This window comes from Malurus melanocephalus, unplaced genomic scaffold, assembly GCF_030028575.1.
Source record: "Malurus melanocephalus ecotype Western Australia unplaced genomic scaffold, MMel_1.1 scaffold_339, whole genome shotgun sequence".
Classification (NCBI taxonomy): Eukaryota; Metazoa; Chordata; class Aves; order Passeriformes; family Maluridae; genus Malurus; species Malurus melanocephalus.
This window is the reverse complement of record NW_026623571.1, coordinates 755968-771544: the sequence shown is the minus strand read 5'-3', so window position 1 is coordinate 771544 and position 15577 is coordinate 755968. Positions and strand designations below refer to the sequence as shown.

General features: G+C 44.8%; 1 protein-coding gene across 9 annotated transcripts in view; it reads left to right on the top strand.

Annotated features, from left to right (window-relative positions):
* Window positions 1-363: 363 nt before the first annotated feature.
* Window positions 364-15577, top strand: part of ANKRD44 (ankyrin repeat domain 44) — a 130104-nt gene continuing 114890 nt past the window's right edge. For 5 of the 9 annotated variants that reach the window (XR_008966117.1, XM_057378024.1, XM_057378023.1 and 2 more), the window contains exon 1: window positions 364-493. Coding sequence is in view for 8 of the 9 variants with exons in the window: in XM_057378024.1 (XP_057234007.1) it covers window positions 467-493 (27 nt within the window). In the remaining variant the exon portion in view is untranslated. The remainder of the gene's footprint in view (window positions 494-15577) is intronic. The other 4 variants (XM_057378026.1, XM_057378021.1, XM_057378020.1 and 1 more) reach the window with 1 other exon arrangement.

The following is a 15577-nucleotide window of genomic DNA, read 5'->3' as shown; positions in this document are numbered from 1 at the left end:
GCATGGTGCCCTCAGGGCAGCGCCCCTCGGCGGGGGCAGGGGTGCCCAGCCCCTCAGGGGCCGGGGCCGCTCGGGCCGCGGGTGTCCCCGGCGTGCAGCAGGTGCCCGGGGACCCCGGTCGAGGCTCGGGGCGGGTCCGTGCGGGTCCCGCCCGGTCCGGCAGCACCGCCCCCCGCTCTGCCCGGCGGGGCGGGGGCGCCGAGAGCCCCCGGGCGGCCCTGGCTCGGCTCCGCTCCGCTCCGCTCCGGCAGCGGCCGCCGGCGCGAACAAAGGCAGCGGCGGCAGGCGGCGGTGGCGGCGCGGCCGTGCGCGGCAGCTCGCCCGCCCCTGCTTCCTGGGCCGGACCAGGCGAGGCGGCCCCCGCCCCGCCGCCAAGCGGAGCCGCCGCCGCCGCAGCAGCGCCGGTCGCGGGGCGCGCTGGCCGCCCGTCGCGGGAGCTGCATGTGCGCGGGAGCCGCGGCGGAGGATGGCCGTGCTTAAGCTCGCCGATCAGGTGGGCGCCGCGGGGCGGGCGGGAGCGGGCGGCGGGCTACAGCCTCCAGCCTCAGCCGCAGCCCCCGCGGCGGTGCGGGGCGGCCGGGGGAGGCCCTTCCCTCTGCCGGGGGCGGCCGTGGAAGCCCCTTCCCGGGGGGCGCCGTGTGGTGCCGGCTCCCCGCTGCCCCCCGCCCGCCGAGCCGCAGCCGATGGGCTTCTGTCCGCTTCCCGGCGGATATTGTCAGTGTGCGGCGGGCCGGGGGCCGGGGGCCGCGGCCGGGGAGGGCGCAGCTCGCCGGGGTGGCGGTGGCGGCAGCGGCAGCCGGTACCGGGTGCGGGCGCTCGCCCGTCCCTGCCGAGCTGCTGCCCCGCGGTCCCCGGTGAAACCCTGACATCTCCCGTCAGCGGGGTGGGATGGAAGTGGATGTCGGCTCGTTTCGAAAGGCCTCTCGGCTCTGCCTGTCGTTCCTTTGGGTTTCTGCTTGGTTTTATTGCCGTGCCATACGTAGAAATCATTTTTCCTGTCGCCTTTTTACTTAGGAAGTGCCTGTTCGGATTAGCTGTTGCTGTTCTGCGCAGACTACTAGGAAAACCCGTAGTATTAAACCCTTGGATCGTGTTAAATTTAGCAGTGGGCAGACAGCTGTAATCAGTATTAAAGTATTTCTTATCACTGGTAGTTAGAAGCATTTATAAATATTTAGTAAATTGATATTTTGACTCCCACATCCTGATTTATCCATATACTCCACCAACTGTTACACACTTTGTGTGCTTTAATCTGCTATTTTTAATTCAGCGTGGTCTGCCTGTGATCTGCAGCGTGGGTGTCCTGCAAGCCTCAGACCCTTCCTGCGGGGTTCAGAAGGACTGCCTGCAGCCAGCCCCTCTCCAAATACCCGTACTTGGTGATCACATACCTCACTCACGATCTATTTATGCTTTTCCCGTAAAATCTTTCACGTTGCACATTGAAAAGAGTTTTGAAAGGAGAAAATGATAAAACCTGATTCTAAGTGAAAGCGATGCTGTGGGACCAGACTATAATGTGTTTTCATATGTAACAGARGGCAGTATTTATGGGCTGTCTCCTGACATGTCCCTTGAATATCCTCATCTTTAGATGTGGTGCTTATAACTGGGAAAGAAAATGTTTCACACCATGAGGCTTCACTATCCTGTGGTGCACAGACTGAGTCTCATGAAAAAGGAGATTCAGGTAGGATCTGKGTGTTAGAAATCCAAACAGCAAGCATTAATTTTAAAAATACATGGGTTACAAAGGACCAAAATTGTACCATTTCAGTGCCTCTTACATGTTTAATGAAGCTTTTGAATTTACTGCCTTTAGCATTTTTAAACCTTTGCTGACACAGCAAGAATTTTGCTTCAGCAGCAGCAGTAGAAGTCAAAACAGATTTAAGTTAAATAGAAGTCTGTAATTCTGTAGAAGGCTGTTGTCTTAGGGTTCTTCCTTTTTATCTTCTCTCAGAATGCTCAAAGCTGAGGGTGGAGGCTCTTTAGAACTGCTCTTACACCCCTGCAGTGTGCCTACTTTAGTGATGCTCAAAATTTTGGTGAATGCTCATCATTGTTCCTGGCTGGGCTGTGGCCTGGGACATGATAAGAGAGACTGATAATTTTTCTTTGTGGACATAACGTTTCCTGTTTACAGAGGGACGTGTTGATCTACCTGCACCCATGCTACTGGATCTCTTTTTATTTCCTTAATACTCTTCAATAGATCTTTCTCTTTCAGTTCTGAGGGACTGGAGGAGGGGGAGGGTACATTCAAAGCTGGCTGTGGTGCTTCCTCTCAAACCGAGAGCAGAAGTTTTTGTGAGCCCGTGTCTGTTGTGTGTGGAGCTGTTGCTGGTGGAGCCATTCCCACCTGCAGCCTGAGCAGTGTAACCAAGGCGCCGGGGCTGCTCTACTTCTCATCTGCATCAGATTGGAGGAGTGCTGTCAGTGGGCTCACCCACCTTTGGCTAGGAGAGAGAGACACTAGCAGCAGCCCCATGTGGTTACAGATAGTCAAAACAGAGGTGAATCTGGGCTGAGGAGTAATGTGTTTGGGAAGAATTGCATTCTTGTAACAACTCCTGCATGGAGTTATTACAGGAATGATTTGCATTCCTGTAACAACCCGTCGCTAGGGTTGTGGGAGAAGGATTCTTCTGCTTTTGTTCCTGCTCTTGAAGATTGAGGCAACTGTGACAGTGATAACTTGCAGCGATTCAGGAAACGGTTTCCTTTTCCTCAAACACTAGAGGCCACAGCTCACAGAGTCCTGCAGTGAGGTTTGGAGTACGAGGGACACTCCATGCGTCTCTGGACCTGGACTGCTGTGAATGTGGGCTGCTTTTTGTGCACATCGTGAGGTGCTTCAGGTCTTAGTTGTGATGCTCMGGGAAGGCTGACTCTGAAACCAAGAGCTCTCTGCCTGTCTTTGGGATTTCTGTGGTGTGTTTTCTTCTGGTCCRTGACTTTTTTGACCCCTGAGGAGATCATCATGTAGGAGGTGACTCGAAAACCTCCCTGCTGAGAGTTTAAACATGTGTTTCTCTTAAGATATGTTTCCTCCTTACCTCTATGCTYGGCTTTTCTTACCAAGTGTATCTAAGAGCACAAGTGGCATTCAGACAGATGAGAAATTAATCACCCCATTTCTCACACAGGCTTTGAAGACAGGCAGATGTTAATTGTTGCTGCTWTTTTGATATTGCTGAAAGGTGCTAAAGTAGTACTACACTTGAACTTGAAAAGAGATTATCAGTTCTTCTGGCTGCATTCACTCATTAGCCATGAGAGCTTAGTTTAAGAGTTTAGCATGAATGTAGCTACTTGAATTTGCTTCTAGTGATGGTAATTTTTAGACCATCAGTTGAAACTGAACTGAGAGAAACCTGTAAGTGATTTAACCCCGGGAAGTATATTTGACCATCATTCATTTCTAGATGAATTTCTCTCAGGCCTTGCTTTTATCTGTGACTGCCACTAGTTGCTTTTGAATGGCTAAATGTTAAGCTGAAAACAAGCTAAAATAATTAATAAAATTTAAACTAAGKCAGAGCATTATATTCTTTGTTTGTAGTGGTGTCTGTTTATTTGTAAACATTCTGATATTATAAATATTTCAGTTGTCATAGACARATATTGCAGAATTTGCTCTAAATCTTTACATATTTATCTGTTCATCTCTGCAGTGAATGCTAATTATGGCAAGCATGCAAGTTGTTTTAAAKACTGAAAAACTTTCTTTTTTCCAATTCTAAGAGTTACTGCTGTACTGTTCCCCATCCAAGTCATTGTCTGTACCTTTTTCATTTCAGTCGGAGTTACTATTTTATATTGTGTGAGGGTACAGTTGTTTATAATAAAAGCCTCTTGCTGTTGCAGTTATGCTAGAATTCAGAAGCAGCAGAGGACAAGTGCATCAACAAGTGAGCACCCAAAGTGTTTCAGGTGTGAGTGGCACTGACACAGCTCAGGCCTGGCTGTGCATGTATGACAGCGCATGGAAACTCCTGCTGTGCCCCTGCAGTGCTGCTTGCAGCTCTTCATTCCTTCCTACATTTTGAATTGCTATTCCCTCCTCCTCATAAGTGTCCTTTCCCCTTTGCCAAAGCTCTCAAAAGGTGGAAGTATTGATCTGCCTGTGACTTTTGTGGCTGCTTTTTGAGCAGCAGTCATTGCCCGGACCCACCTCTCTTATCCTTTGAGTAATCAGCAGATGTAGGGTTCTTCCTGCTGCCATTCTCTCTCCTTGTTGTCTGCAGTTCTTTGCCCAGCTTATTCTTCATATTTCCACCAAGTAACTTGGTTTCTTGAGAACTGTTTTGTGTCACTTGCAATCTTTTCCAGAGAAAGCCTGGTACTTCTTGTCCTGACGAGTGTGCTTTTCATCTTCAGGGTTTCCAGTGATGGTTCTGGGCAGCAAACAGACAATTGCTACTGTCAGGGCTCTGTGAGGGTAAAATATCTTAAAATAATTCTGCATGTAAATTTCTGTGATTCAGCTTTTGGAAAATTTTCTTGGAAGAACCTAAAGCTTCTGTGGTGTCTCCATCTCATTTGCAGTCTTCCCTTGCCAGCTGGTGTCTTCTTTTCAGAAGGAAGCTGTGCCCACAGGCCTGCAGGTTGGCTCTTTAGCTAMCTCCTTCCTCTTCTTTCTGTTTAAAGACAAAGAAGTCACTCTGTGCATGGCTGTTTGATTTGAGATGCCGGCTCTGCCTTCACCTCTGTGGCACAAATGTGCCCGTTGTGCCCATCGGAGGCAGCGATGGTTGGAGTGGGGTGTGTGTGGGGCATCCTGCTTGTTGATGTGTGTCAGAGGCTGATGYTGGTTAAAGTAGTGCATATTTGTAGAGGAAATGTATCATTCTGTCTTGGAAAGATGCTCAGAAAGTTTTCTATAAACAAAAATAAAATGGGATATTATTTAGARGTGCAGCCTGCATAGCTGCTTTTAAGAGATGTAGGGCTTGGTGGTTTCATGCCTGCACTGCCAGRTTTGGTGAGAAGCTTGCTGTAAATCTGAGACAGACACAGGTTCTAGCCTTGGGCCAGTGCACCTGGAGAGTCGTAGTTTACCGGGACTTCAGTGTCACCAGCCCAGGCCCTGTGTGTACTAAACAACAGAATTATTTTTAGGCTGCCCTTACAAGCATGCATATGCATGAATAAGGGTAGTGAAGCCCAGATAAATGGTTAATGTATGTGCTTAGGCTGCTATTAAATGCAAAACCTCATCCTGTCTCCTGCTACTTTGCTTGTTGTCCTTGATTGCTGAGAGTAATGCAGTTTGACCAGAACTGAAAGGACCATTTCTGTCCCTTTCCCAAACGTTCTCCTATGTTTTATAGCTCTTTGCTGACCATCAGGATCCTTTTTATTATGGTCACAGAGAAACAGCATTAAACAGATGTTAAAATACTTTTAAACATATGTCAAAGATCATAAAAATCCACTGGGCAAAGGCTGGACTTGTGTCTGAGCACACTTAAAACTAAAATGAATAAAACAGTAACAAATAGTCTCCTAACAAAACCAAATACATTTCTAAGTGATGGTCTGTCTAACTTACTTCAGAATCATTCAATTGGCAAGAATGACTTTTTGTGTATCCTTTCTCTCTGACAAGGAAAAGCATTTCAGAAAATACCCCTGGAGCTGCTGTGTAAAAGAATAATGAACCTGTGCATCATGGCCACAGGCAGCCCACGAGTTAATTTTGTGTGGCATGAGATGTCACGATTCCTCCCCTCCTCATATTATGACTAGATAATATTAGGGTGTGTGCATTAATTTGCAGTCTTCTAAGTGGTTTTGAAAGGGCTCCCAGCCAGAAAGAGATAATCCATTTTAGTACAAAATACTCAACCACAAAACTAAGGTAATTGTGGGCAGGGAAGGAAGAGGAATTTACCCACAGGAGTGTGTCTCTATTATTTTGTGTGAAATAAAAATGTGGTTGGACCAAAATAACTCCTCTGTGGCTGCCACTCTTTACAGAGCCATGATGTTCCTAGGTATCACACATACTGTGAGACATGGATCCATGTTTTTTAATATGAAATAAAAACTTTGGAAAAAATGGGATATACCAGAATTCCTGTACTTGTTCAGACCYGTAAGAATGATGGTTGCTGCCATCTGGTATGGATGGCACCTTAGCTCTGACACACAACCATTGAATTGTTTAGATTGGAAAAGACCTTTAAGATCATAGAGCCCAATCATAAACCCAACACTGCCAAGACCACCCCTAAACTATGTCCCTGTGTGCTTTCTAAATACCTCCAGGCRTGGTCCTGTTCAGAGGTGGTGGTGTTGGGTCATCTGAGAGAGCAAGTAGCAGGCTTGAAATGGAAAAAGGGAAAAGGAAGCTGCTTTGCTGTTTTTTTATTTTATTTTTTTTTTTGGTCGTGGCTTCTGCAATGTTTCACTTCCTGATAATTTTGTAACTAGTTTCAAGGTAAAAAGAAGCACTAGAGTGTCAAGAGAATTATTTTTGGAGTGGTGTAGCGTGTTTAAGTATGTCATAGATATTTCTTTAGCAGATAAATCCTTCAGAACAGAAGTTTCCTYTTTGGTAATGCTGGAAAGGCTTAGCAGTGGTTGTGCCTTGATGCCTGGCTATTTTGAGGGGGTGTGCCTGTCATGTTAGGGTGTTAGTTTTCTTGAATTGCAGATGTCATCCAGCAGAATTTACCCTCCTGTATCCTCCTGAGGTGTGGTATTTTATCCCTGCCTGACAAGTGCCTCATGACCTCTTCCTGCTCATCTCTTAGATGAAGATGTCGTTGYCATGGCTACATTTAGGAGAGAAATAAACATTGCTCCCAGCTTGGGTGCTTGTGTAATGGCTTGCTTCCAGGAAGGTTATGTTTTTATTTGGATCCTTGCTCAAGGGTGGACAGATGTTTTCTGTGACCTGGGAACAGAAGTGCCCAAGCTGGAGCTGGCCGGTCACTGGACATGGTGGCTGCACGTGCTGTGCCTCCCCTGCGGCACAAATCCCTGGAAGCAAAGAAAATGTTTAAGTCTTGTTTCTAGAGGTCTGTGTGTAGCTGATCCCGCTTGTTTGTTGCCAGAGAGGCAGAGACTCTGGGATGTGTTGGTGGTGGGAAGGATTTCCCTGTGCTGGGTTGGCCTGGCTCCTCCCTGAACAGACTGCAAAGTGCCTTCTCTTCCTAAAGCTGTSCCACCATCAGCAGATCTTTGCTTGAGAGATGAGCAGCTTACTCTTTAGGACCTACTGTTGGAGTTATTGCTGTCTGCAGGCTAATAACTARTGCTTCAACATATTACATTTTTAGRCTTCTTTTTAATCTCTGTCCAGAATGTTTTCCTTTCAGTGGTACTAATACAGGTTGTGGTGTCAACAGATGCTTACAGGAAGCAGATATTGTAGGTGTAAGCCTGTTAGGCAAATGTGTCAAATATTCTGATAACACTGACCATTTCTTCTGTTTTTTATTCCTGTTTTTCTTGATTGCCCTGCTTCACATGCTGCCTGTGTATGTTGCAGAACATACAGGTGAGATAAACTTACTGACAGACTACCTCTGTATTTTAACAATTTAGTGCATTTTTTGGCTGTTCCTACATTTGAATTAGCCTTTTTTTTTGAGGGTTTTTTTTTGAGGTTTTTTGTTTTGTTTTGTTTCCAGGAGTACATATCTATCATTTGCCATTTTTTTTGTTTGCTGGAAAGCTTGGGCTGGCAAGTTCCCACAGCTGCTGTCTGTGGCTTCAGCCTTTTTTTCTTTGCTGCACTAGAAGCATGTAGCAGCATGCTGCTGGAGCCCTTCAGCCTGATGATGGGTGGGAATCAAAGCSTTACAAAATTACACTTAAATGGGAGAAATTATTTTGCAGTTTTAACCAAGGGTTTGAGGTCATTCTTGAAGTTTGCAAGGAGTTGGTCAACTAATTACAGCATTTAGTTGTGGCTAGGTAATTGGGACATTCTGAAAGAGCAGTGCTTTTTGATGACAGACATTTGCATGTGTTTTGCTTTTGGGGGAAGAAAAATCTTTCCTGTCTGCAGATGTACAACCAAAAATGGAGGATGTTGAATGAATTTCTTCCWTGCAGTGCTGAACTTCCTGGCCTAGCAGGCTTGTCTGCTTGATGTTTGTTCTTCGTGTTACGAGCTTATTTTTATATACAGACATGCATTTTTGTGCTGGAATTATTTGTCAAGGCTTGCTCTTGTATTTTTAAGAGTACTTGGGGAGAATGCCCTCACAAAGCCCCACTTCCCTCTCACAGCTGCATGCCACTGCATCTTTGTGAGGAAGTAGGTAAAACCAGAGTAGCTGACTCCTGCATAGGGTCTTAACTTACGTACCTGGTGGCATCTATTTACTGAGCTAAGGCTTCAGTTCCTTTCCATAATGGAATGGGTTTCTTATGGAAAACCCTTGTGCTATTGAATTATGTACATAGAGGATTGCTTCAAGGGCTGTGTGCTGATATCCTTAGTGGCACTAAGTCTGCAAATAATCTCTAGTGTTGAATAATTTGCCATTTAAGTGTTCGGATTTTTATTCTGGCAATTTTTGTGATCTCATATGGCCTGTTTTTTTCCCCTCATCTTGCAGCCTTTGTAATTTTATAGACTTGTTGCTTGAACAAATGCCTTGCAAAAGCTGGAGCAAAATAGTTGTTTGGTGTCTACTCAGTTGCATACCTCTAATTCTCTGTGAGTGAAGTATGACCAGAAGTAAACTGCATGTAACTTACAGAAATTTAAGAGTAAAAATGTAAAAATCAAGTATTGTATCTGCAATGTATCAGCTGAAGAGAAAGTACCAGTCAACTGCACCATTAGGTGCACAAGCTTTCACATTCTAAATATGATCATATCATTTCTGAGAAAGGAAATGAGTGTGAACATGAATAAGCTTTTATATGCCCTTTGTCATTAATAATGTAGATAATACCATTTGGATGGAGAACATAAGCCATTTTATCATAGCATCATTTTAACATGATAGGCTCCTTGCCTTTCCAAGGTGAAAGGGCCAGAGATTGCCTTCTGAAATCTCATCCTCGAATGAAGTTTTGCTTTTGGCTGTACTGGATCTAGACCAGCTTTGCAGGCATATGGGAAAGCTTCTTTGTATTTTTAGTAACATGCTGGTAGCAGCACCTGCCTTACTGTGCTTTTATGTAAAAAAAAAAAATTTTCCCATACTTATGAGAGACAATGGCAAACATCATGTCCTTTTCACTAGTGTTTTTGTTCTTGCCTCTCTAGGTGTTTGGTTTTTTTGTTTTTGTTTTTGTTTTTTTTTTTTTTTTCTGTGATAAAGCTTACTTCTTTGGTCTTCTGTGCAATAAGACAGCGCAACAAACCTGTGCCTGTGCTGTTGGGCCTTGGTGGCAGTAGGAGGAGGGTCTGCAGGCCACCAGGCTGGGCTGGTGTCACAGCTGGAGCCAGCCCTCCAGCCATGGGAGCTGTTCCCAGCAAGGAGCCTGGCATCTCAAAGGTAGAATCCCACAGTATTATCTGCTAAAACCCTGATTTGCTCAGTGTGGTCTTTACTTGTTTTACGTCCTCAGGGAAAAAAATGAAAGAACAAGGGCCTGAAATGGCCCATATTGTCTGTATGCTTCCAGCTGTTTTAATGTACTTGCCAATGTGACATGCAGCACTTATCTCCAATTTAAAATCAAGAGAGGGACTTATTTAGTCAGGACACCAGGAACATTTCCRAAGTGTTCTACCAATCAAGTAAAGTGGTGTGCCAGATCCTGCAGCCATTGCCTTTGTTTGCGAGGAGCAAGCTTAGGTGAGTGATCTTGTTGCACCCTGTTTGGCATGAATCAAGCCTAGTATGAGGATTTTTTTTCTTTTAATGTAAACAAACCTTGATCCTTTAGCTATTTGCAGAACCCTGCTCCTCTTTAGGACATGTGGCCCTGCTTCTGGTGGGGTTTTCTTCAGCTGGGGCTAAAACCTTGTCTGGATGCAAATCTGAAGATTTTTTTTTTTAAGAATCTGCCAAGGTGACTTTAGAGTTTGGAGAGAGGGAGGTGGAAGGAGAAGAGCTGCCTGGGGATCTGAGGCAAAGAACATGAGGGATGACAGGAGGAGGCAGAGGAGAAGCCTGGCMCTGTGTAGCTGGAGGTGCAGTGCTGCTGCCTGATGGCACTGCCAAGAGAAGGTGCTTGTTACCCTTTTCAGCTGGAGAACTGGGGTGCAGAGAAACTCTGTGACTTGAGGTCAGGCCGAGAGAAGAGCTGGTGACAGAGCAAGAGCCAAATCCCGATTTACCTCTTTCAGTGGCTGGTTCACAGTGATGCCCTTCCTTCCTGCAGGTTTTTTTAACACTSTTTATCATGTGGGCTGATGTCAATCTCACCATGTTGCAAGGTGAGAAATGAATGGTGGCATGTGTTGTCATGGTACAGTGTTAAATTCAATGAACATACCGGTTTTTTTAGATACTTGCTCTATAAAGTGTAAAATCAGCACTGCTGCTGCTTAAGGGCAAGTGCTCTGTTAGGAAAAGGTTTCTGGGTCACCTGGCRGGTAGGTAAAGATTTATTCTGGCTGATTGCTGTGGGTGGCTGTCTTTGGTCACTAATCCTGTGTTATAGGCTTAGCACTGGGTCCTGGCAGCGCAAATGGTAAAAGTGAGATCAGCCTGTTGTGCATCAACGCTGCTTGTTTAGCCTAAATGTCCTGATAATCCAGGACTGCCTGACCCTGCCATGGAGCACACMTGAAGCTGGGTTGTTCCGATAAATGGAGATTAGCTTCTTAAATCTGAAAACTTGCTCTCAGTGGATTAGATGGTGCCCTTTGGGTACATTYACACAAGCTCTCTTTCATGTCAGGCTCAAACTCAGCAGTCTTAGAATCATAAAATMATTTAGGTAAGAAAAACCCTTAAGATCATTGAGTCCAGCTGTTAAAAACACTATTAAACTGTCTCAGCTGGCACACTCTATGAATTTACCAGGATGCAACACAGTCCTTCAACAGAAATGTTTGTGGTTTAACGTAGCACTGGCTAATTCCCAGACCATCTTTGAGTCTTTTACGTACCTCCTTTATTTGGGATCAATACATTTAAATTCAATTCCAACATACATAATCCACTTGACTCCAAAGCAGGCATTTTAAACCCATTCAGAAACACCCCCCCCCCCTTGTCTTCTCACTAAGCTTTGTTTATTACAGGTAAATATTTATAGACATAKAATTTAATTTCTAATTACAAGAATTTGCTCCTTCTGGAAGCATTTTCAAGGAGACTGGTAAATTTGTGCATCACCCCTGCTTTCCAGGAGAGCGTTCTTTTCTGTAAATGGAGCTGAACAGATTTGCCTTCCTCCGTGGAGAAGGGTGAGACTAGCTAAACCTTCCATGCAGCCTGTGTAGCTCCAAGAGTGAATGATCCAGACCTGCGTTCTCGGAGGATGTGCCCACTGTTGGTRGGGAGATCATGCAGCCCAGGGGCACCTGCATACTGTGGCTTGGCAGGTGCAGTTACCTACCTGGGGTGGCTGGTTACAGAAGCCTTGCGTTTATCCTCTTCCTACAGGCATGGGCACAGCTTTCACATTAATCAGGGATTGAGTTTGGGATCTCCTGGTTCCTGTTCCTGGGTAGAGTTTGCATATCTTTAATGGGTTTTTAGGACTGCTTCGTGCCCTCCAAGGCAGGTATGTGATTCACCAGAGAGCTGTCTGGAAAAGGAGAGACAAATGATGGCAAACCACAGAGCGGGCACATGATCTTCAGCACTTCTTGTTCCCGCGGGGCTGGCTGAAGACAGCTCCAAACAACTGTCTGAAAACCCTCTTGTGACTCCTAAGGGATGACTCCRTGCAGACACATGGTCTCCAACCCTCTAAAGTCCTGCACACTTTCAGACAGYTGTCTGGGGAATTCTTCATTTGGCTCTGTGGAAGGGACAAAAATTAAAAGGAGGTTGAATAAGCACGTGTAATTCAGTGCCTTAAGCCTCCAAAAAGCTCTAGCATAGACAGAGCAAGCCTTCTCYTAGGGCTTCTGTCCAGCTACCTGTCCAGAACCCAGCAAACACGGAAGGCTGAGACCCATAGAAGAAGCAAAATCTCTTTGTATTTTCTTTCCCTATGAGATTTTGACCTGTTCAGAGTCTGCTGGACTGAATTGCACTGCTACTTGCTTGGATATGGTAACACCAAAAATACACACAGTGAAAGTAACTGCTTCACCTCTGTGGATAAATCCCAGCAATAGCATTGCAYTTGTTTTATTCCTGATGCTGCTKCCTGATGTTGATGTATTTTSTTKGCTTTCAAGCAGTAGGCTTGGAGAGAACACTCCAGAGTTTTGCCCGTTCTTAACAAAGTGTTCAGCTAATATGTTAATTGAACCTTGAACACGTGCAGTAATATTTTTAAGCCACGTTAGATGTTTCACCAATTAGGTAATTTGCTCTACAGAGGGGTAAACAGTTTGCTCAGCCAGAGGAGAGTTTGCTTGCTTGTGTCTTACTGCTTAAATTCATGCATGTTGTACTCCACCGYGGAGTTGTGCTGATCCCTGGTATTCATAGCATGACAAGTGGAATCAATGTAAAAGCTGTCTCTCTGCTGAGGTCTGCCTTCACYAAGTTGAAAAACCAGTCAGACCTAGCTTAACCTGGCCATACCCCATTTTTAGGAAACAAATGTGATTGAAGACAAGCTTTGTATTACCAGCAAGCCCTTAGAGGGTAGTAAAASCTCCTGTGGAAATATGAGTAGAAGGGGCTTTACTTGGTTGGGCTGTGTTGCCAGGATGGACTCCTGGGACATGATGCCCTCCTTACCTGTGTGGCAGAGCCAGCCTGGGATGCTGTCTGTGRTTTCTTGCCCTACCACCAGGCAGGYCTGGGCTCTGACTTGCCTTGAGATGTGGGGGAACTGCCMCAGACTGGGTAAAGTCAGTGTTACTTTATTGTCAGTGACTGCCCAGGTCCTGCTTCTGGGAAGGGGCCATGTCTGAGCAAAGCCTTTACTTCCCCATCCTTAGGATTAGGGGTCCAAGCCATGGGTGTTTCTTTCACAGTGAGGGTCTGCTTTGTTATGCTGCCAGCCCTTCCCCTAAATAGCGGTTAACCCTGGATTTAAAGATCCCAGAAGGGAYAAAGGAGTTCAAGTGTCTTTTTGATCATTGCTGCTGAGGCAAAGTCRGATCATTTGCTGTGAGCTGATCTCCGTTGTGCTTGGAAATTTACTGAAACAGCTACTCCAAAATAACTATCTGAAAGAGGTATTTTGGTGTGGGCGCTCGTATTCTTGCATAAGAGCATAGTTTGCTGGTCTTAGTGCACCATGGAACTAGAATAGTTGCTAACTAATTATTCAAGAATAGTGCTTTTGGTAAATGCCTAAGCACAGAAAAGCCCCACAAAGAACAAAGACACCCCCCCACCGCACCCTTATTTCAAAGAGGAGGTTCTTCCCAAGGTATTTAAATGGTTCTGTTCATTCATGTCTGTTTAGAAAAGAGCARTGGTAAGTTTTATGTTGCATGGTTTAAAATATTTCATATTAATTAACAAACAAGTACCAATTAATTTTACATTACGATGCTTAAGGGGTRGACTGCAAGGAATGGTATTTAGCTGTGGCTGTTTGGCAATTATGACCTCGTACATAATAACAGACTCAATAAATTCTTGATGTGAGAGAGYACCATTAATCAACACAGAGTTAATTAACTGTGCTGCTTACATAGGAAGTGCTGTGCAGAATTGTCTGAATCTCTGCAGTGCTACAGGCTGRAAAGGTTTGGTTTGTCTGATACCTGCCTCGTTTACATAGAAATTTCCCTCAAAGTTGATGCTGAAGAGGGATGACTGAGCACTGGTCCCGCAGGTCATTTTTTTCCATGTCTCTGACAGACCTTACGTGGGTCACTGTGTCACTTAGGCTTTCTGTCACCACCATGTAGAAGGTGGAAACCTTTGGGTGAGTGCTSCAGTGCTGGTCATAACGAGTGCTCTTGCATCAATGGTTTTGTTCAGGTTAATCCTATAGGACTGCCAGGAAGTTAGGAATCGGTGTGATAATGAAGAGTTACATTCATCAGCTCTAATTTAGACTTCGTACAGAACTGGATTTTGCTTGTGTGTTTCTTTAATAATTTGAAAGGTAGTTCAAAAATGGGAAAATGGACAAGATTCAGCATACCTTCAGAGAGAAAAGCATTCCATCTCTGTACCACTCACCCCTCCACTCTCCAAATAGATCTTGTCATTTTTCTGAATATGTGATACTTAGAAATTGTCTCGGCCTTTTGGAGTGGCCATMCTTTTGTTGGCTCAGTGTACATATTAATATGAAGGGTGGGTTTCTAACCTGGCATTGTACATTTTTAATCATCTGGTTTACCTGCTTTTTTGATGTCCCTTGAACCACTTTCATGTCTGGGGTCACTGTAGATTGTCACAGAAGAATTCAAATGTCTGAGCCATGGGAATGCTTTAAGTTTGCCAAGAGCAGTGCCCAGCAAGAGCCAGTTTGGTGAGTTTGAGTTGTTCCAATATGAGAGAAATGAGAGAAGACAACTGTTTTGTTTCTGCTGGTGTGTGAAGCCTCCTGAGTTCGTATGCCCTGTTTTTATTCTTGAAGTTAATTTAACTTAGAGGTGTAGCAAAAACTATCTTCTTCCTTTTCCTTTTTTTTTTTTTTTTTTTTAAGTAAGTGCAGTTAAGCGTAATCCTTCATCTTCTTTCCTCTCTCTGCCACCTAGCAGGCACCTATTAGTCTTAGTGCCTGTTTAGCACATAGCTAATACAAGAGTAGTTTATTACACTACCACAAGATATAACAACCAATTAGATGATCAAAAATAGGTGAGAGAGCAAGAACTGTGTAATCTGAAAGTGTAATGGAGTGCTCTTAACCGTTTATGATGATGCAAGTAATTTTAGGGGCCTGAGAGTGTAGAAGGGAAGGAGGGAGGAAGAGATTTTCACTTTAGATCTCAGGGCAGAGGAAAGTGATGGTTCAGCTAATCTCTCTTCTGCAAATGAGATTTTTCTGCTGCAGCCACACAGCTTCTGTATTTGATACAAAGGRAGGTAATAATTCTTAAGTGACAGAAAAACAACTGTTCTTTTTATTTTTCCTCTTTTTTACTACCTGCTCTGGGAAACAGAAGTCAACTGACACCTCTTCTTATTAACCCCAAAGCGTAGCTGGTGGTTACAGCCTATGGCCAATGGTCCCACACACATATGTTTCAAGATATGCACTACATAGTACATSTATAGATCCTTAACATGTTTTTCTGGATTTCTGAGTTGCCTCAGCCATGGTTTTCTTTTGAGCCATGCCTGTTATTCCTTGTTTTGAGAAGCTCTCTCTCTCTTACCTGTATATTGGCACAATTTTTCCTTCCTCATCCCTCTCATGTTTTCAGAGTGTGGTGGAAGATGGTCTCTGCTTTCACCTATGACCAGCTTATGTCACAGAGTCCACATGTTGGACTTTACTCCTTGATTTTACCCCCTTTTATGTTTCCAGCACAGTCTCTCTCTTTTCCTTTTTTTGCCAACTGCCAGAGTGTCTTCAGTGCTGTGAAGTCAGATGAAAGTAGTAG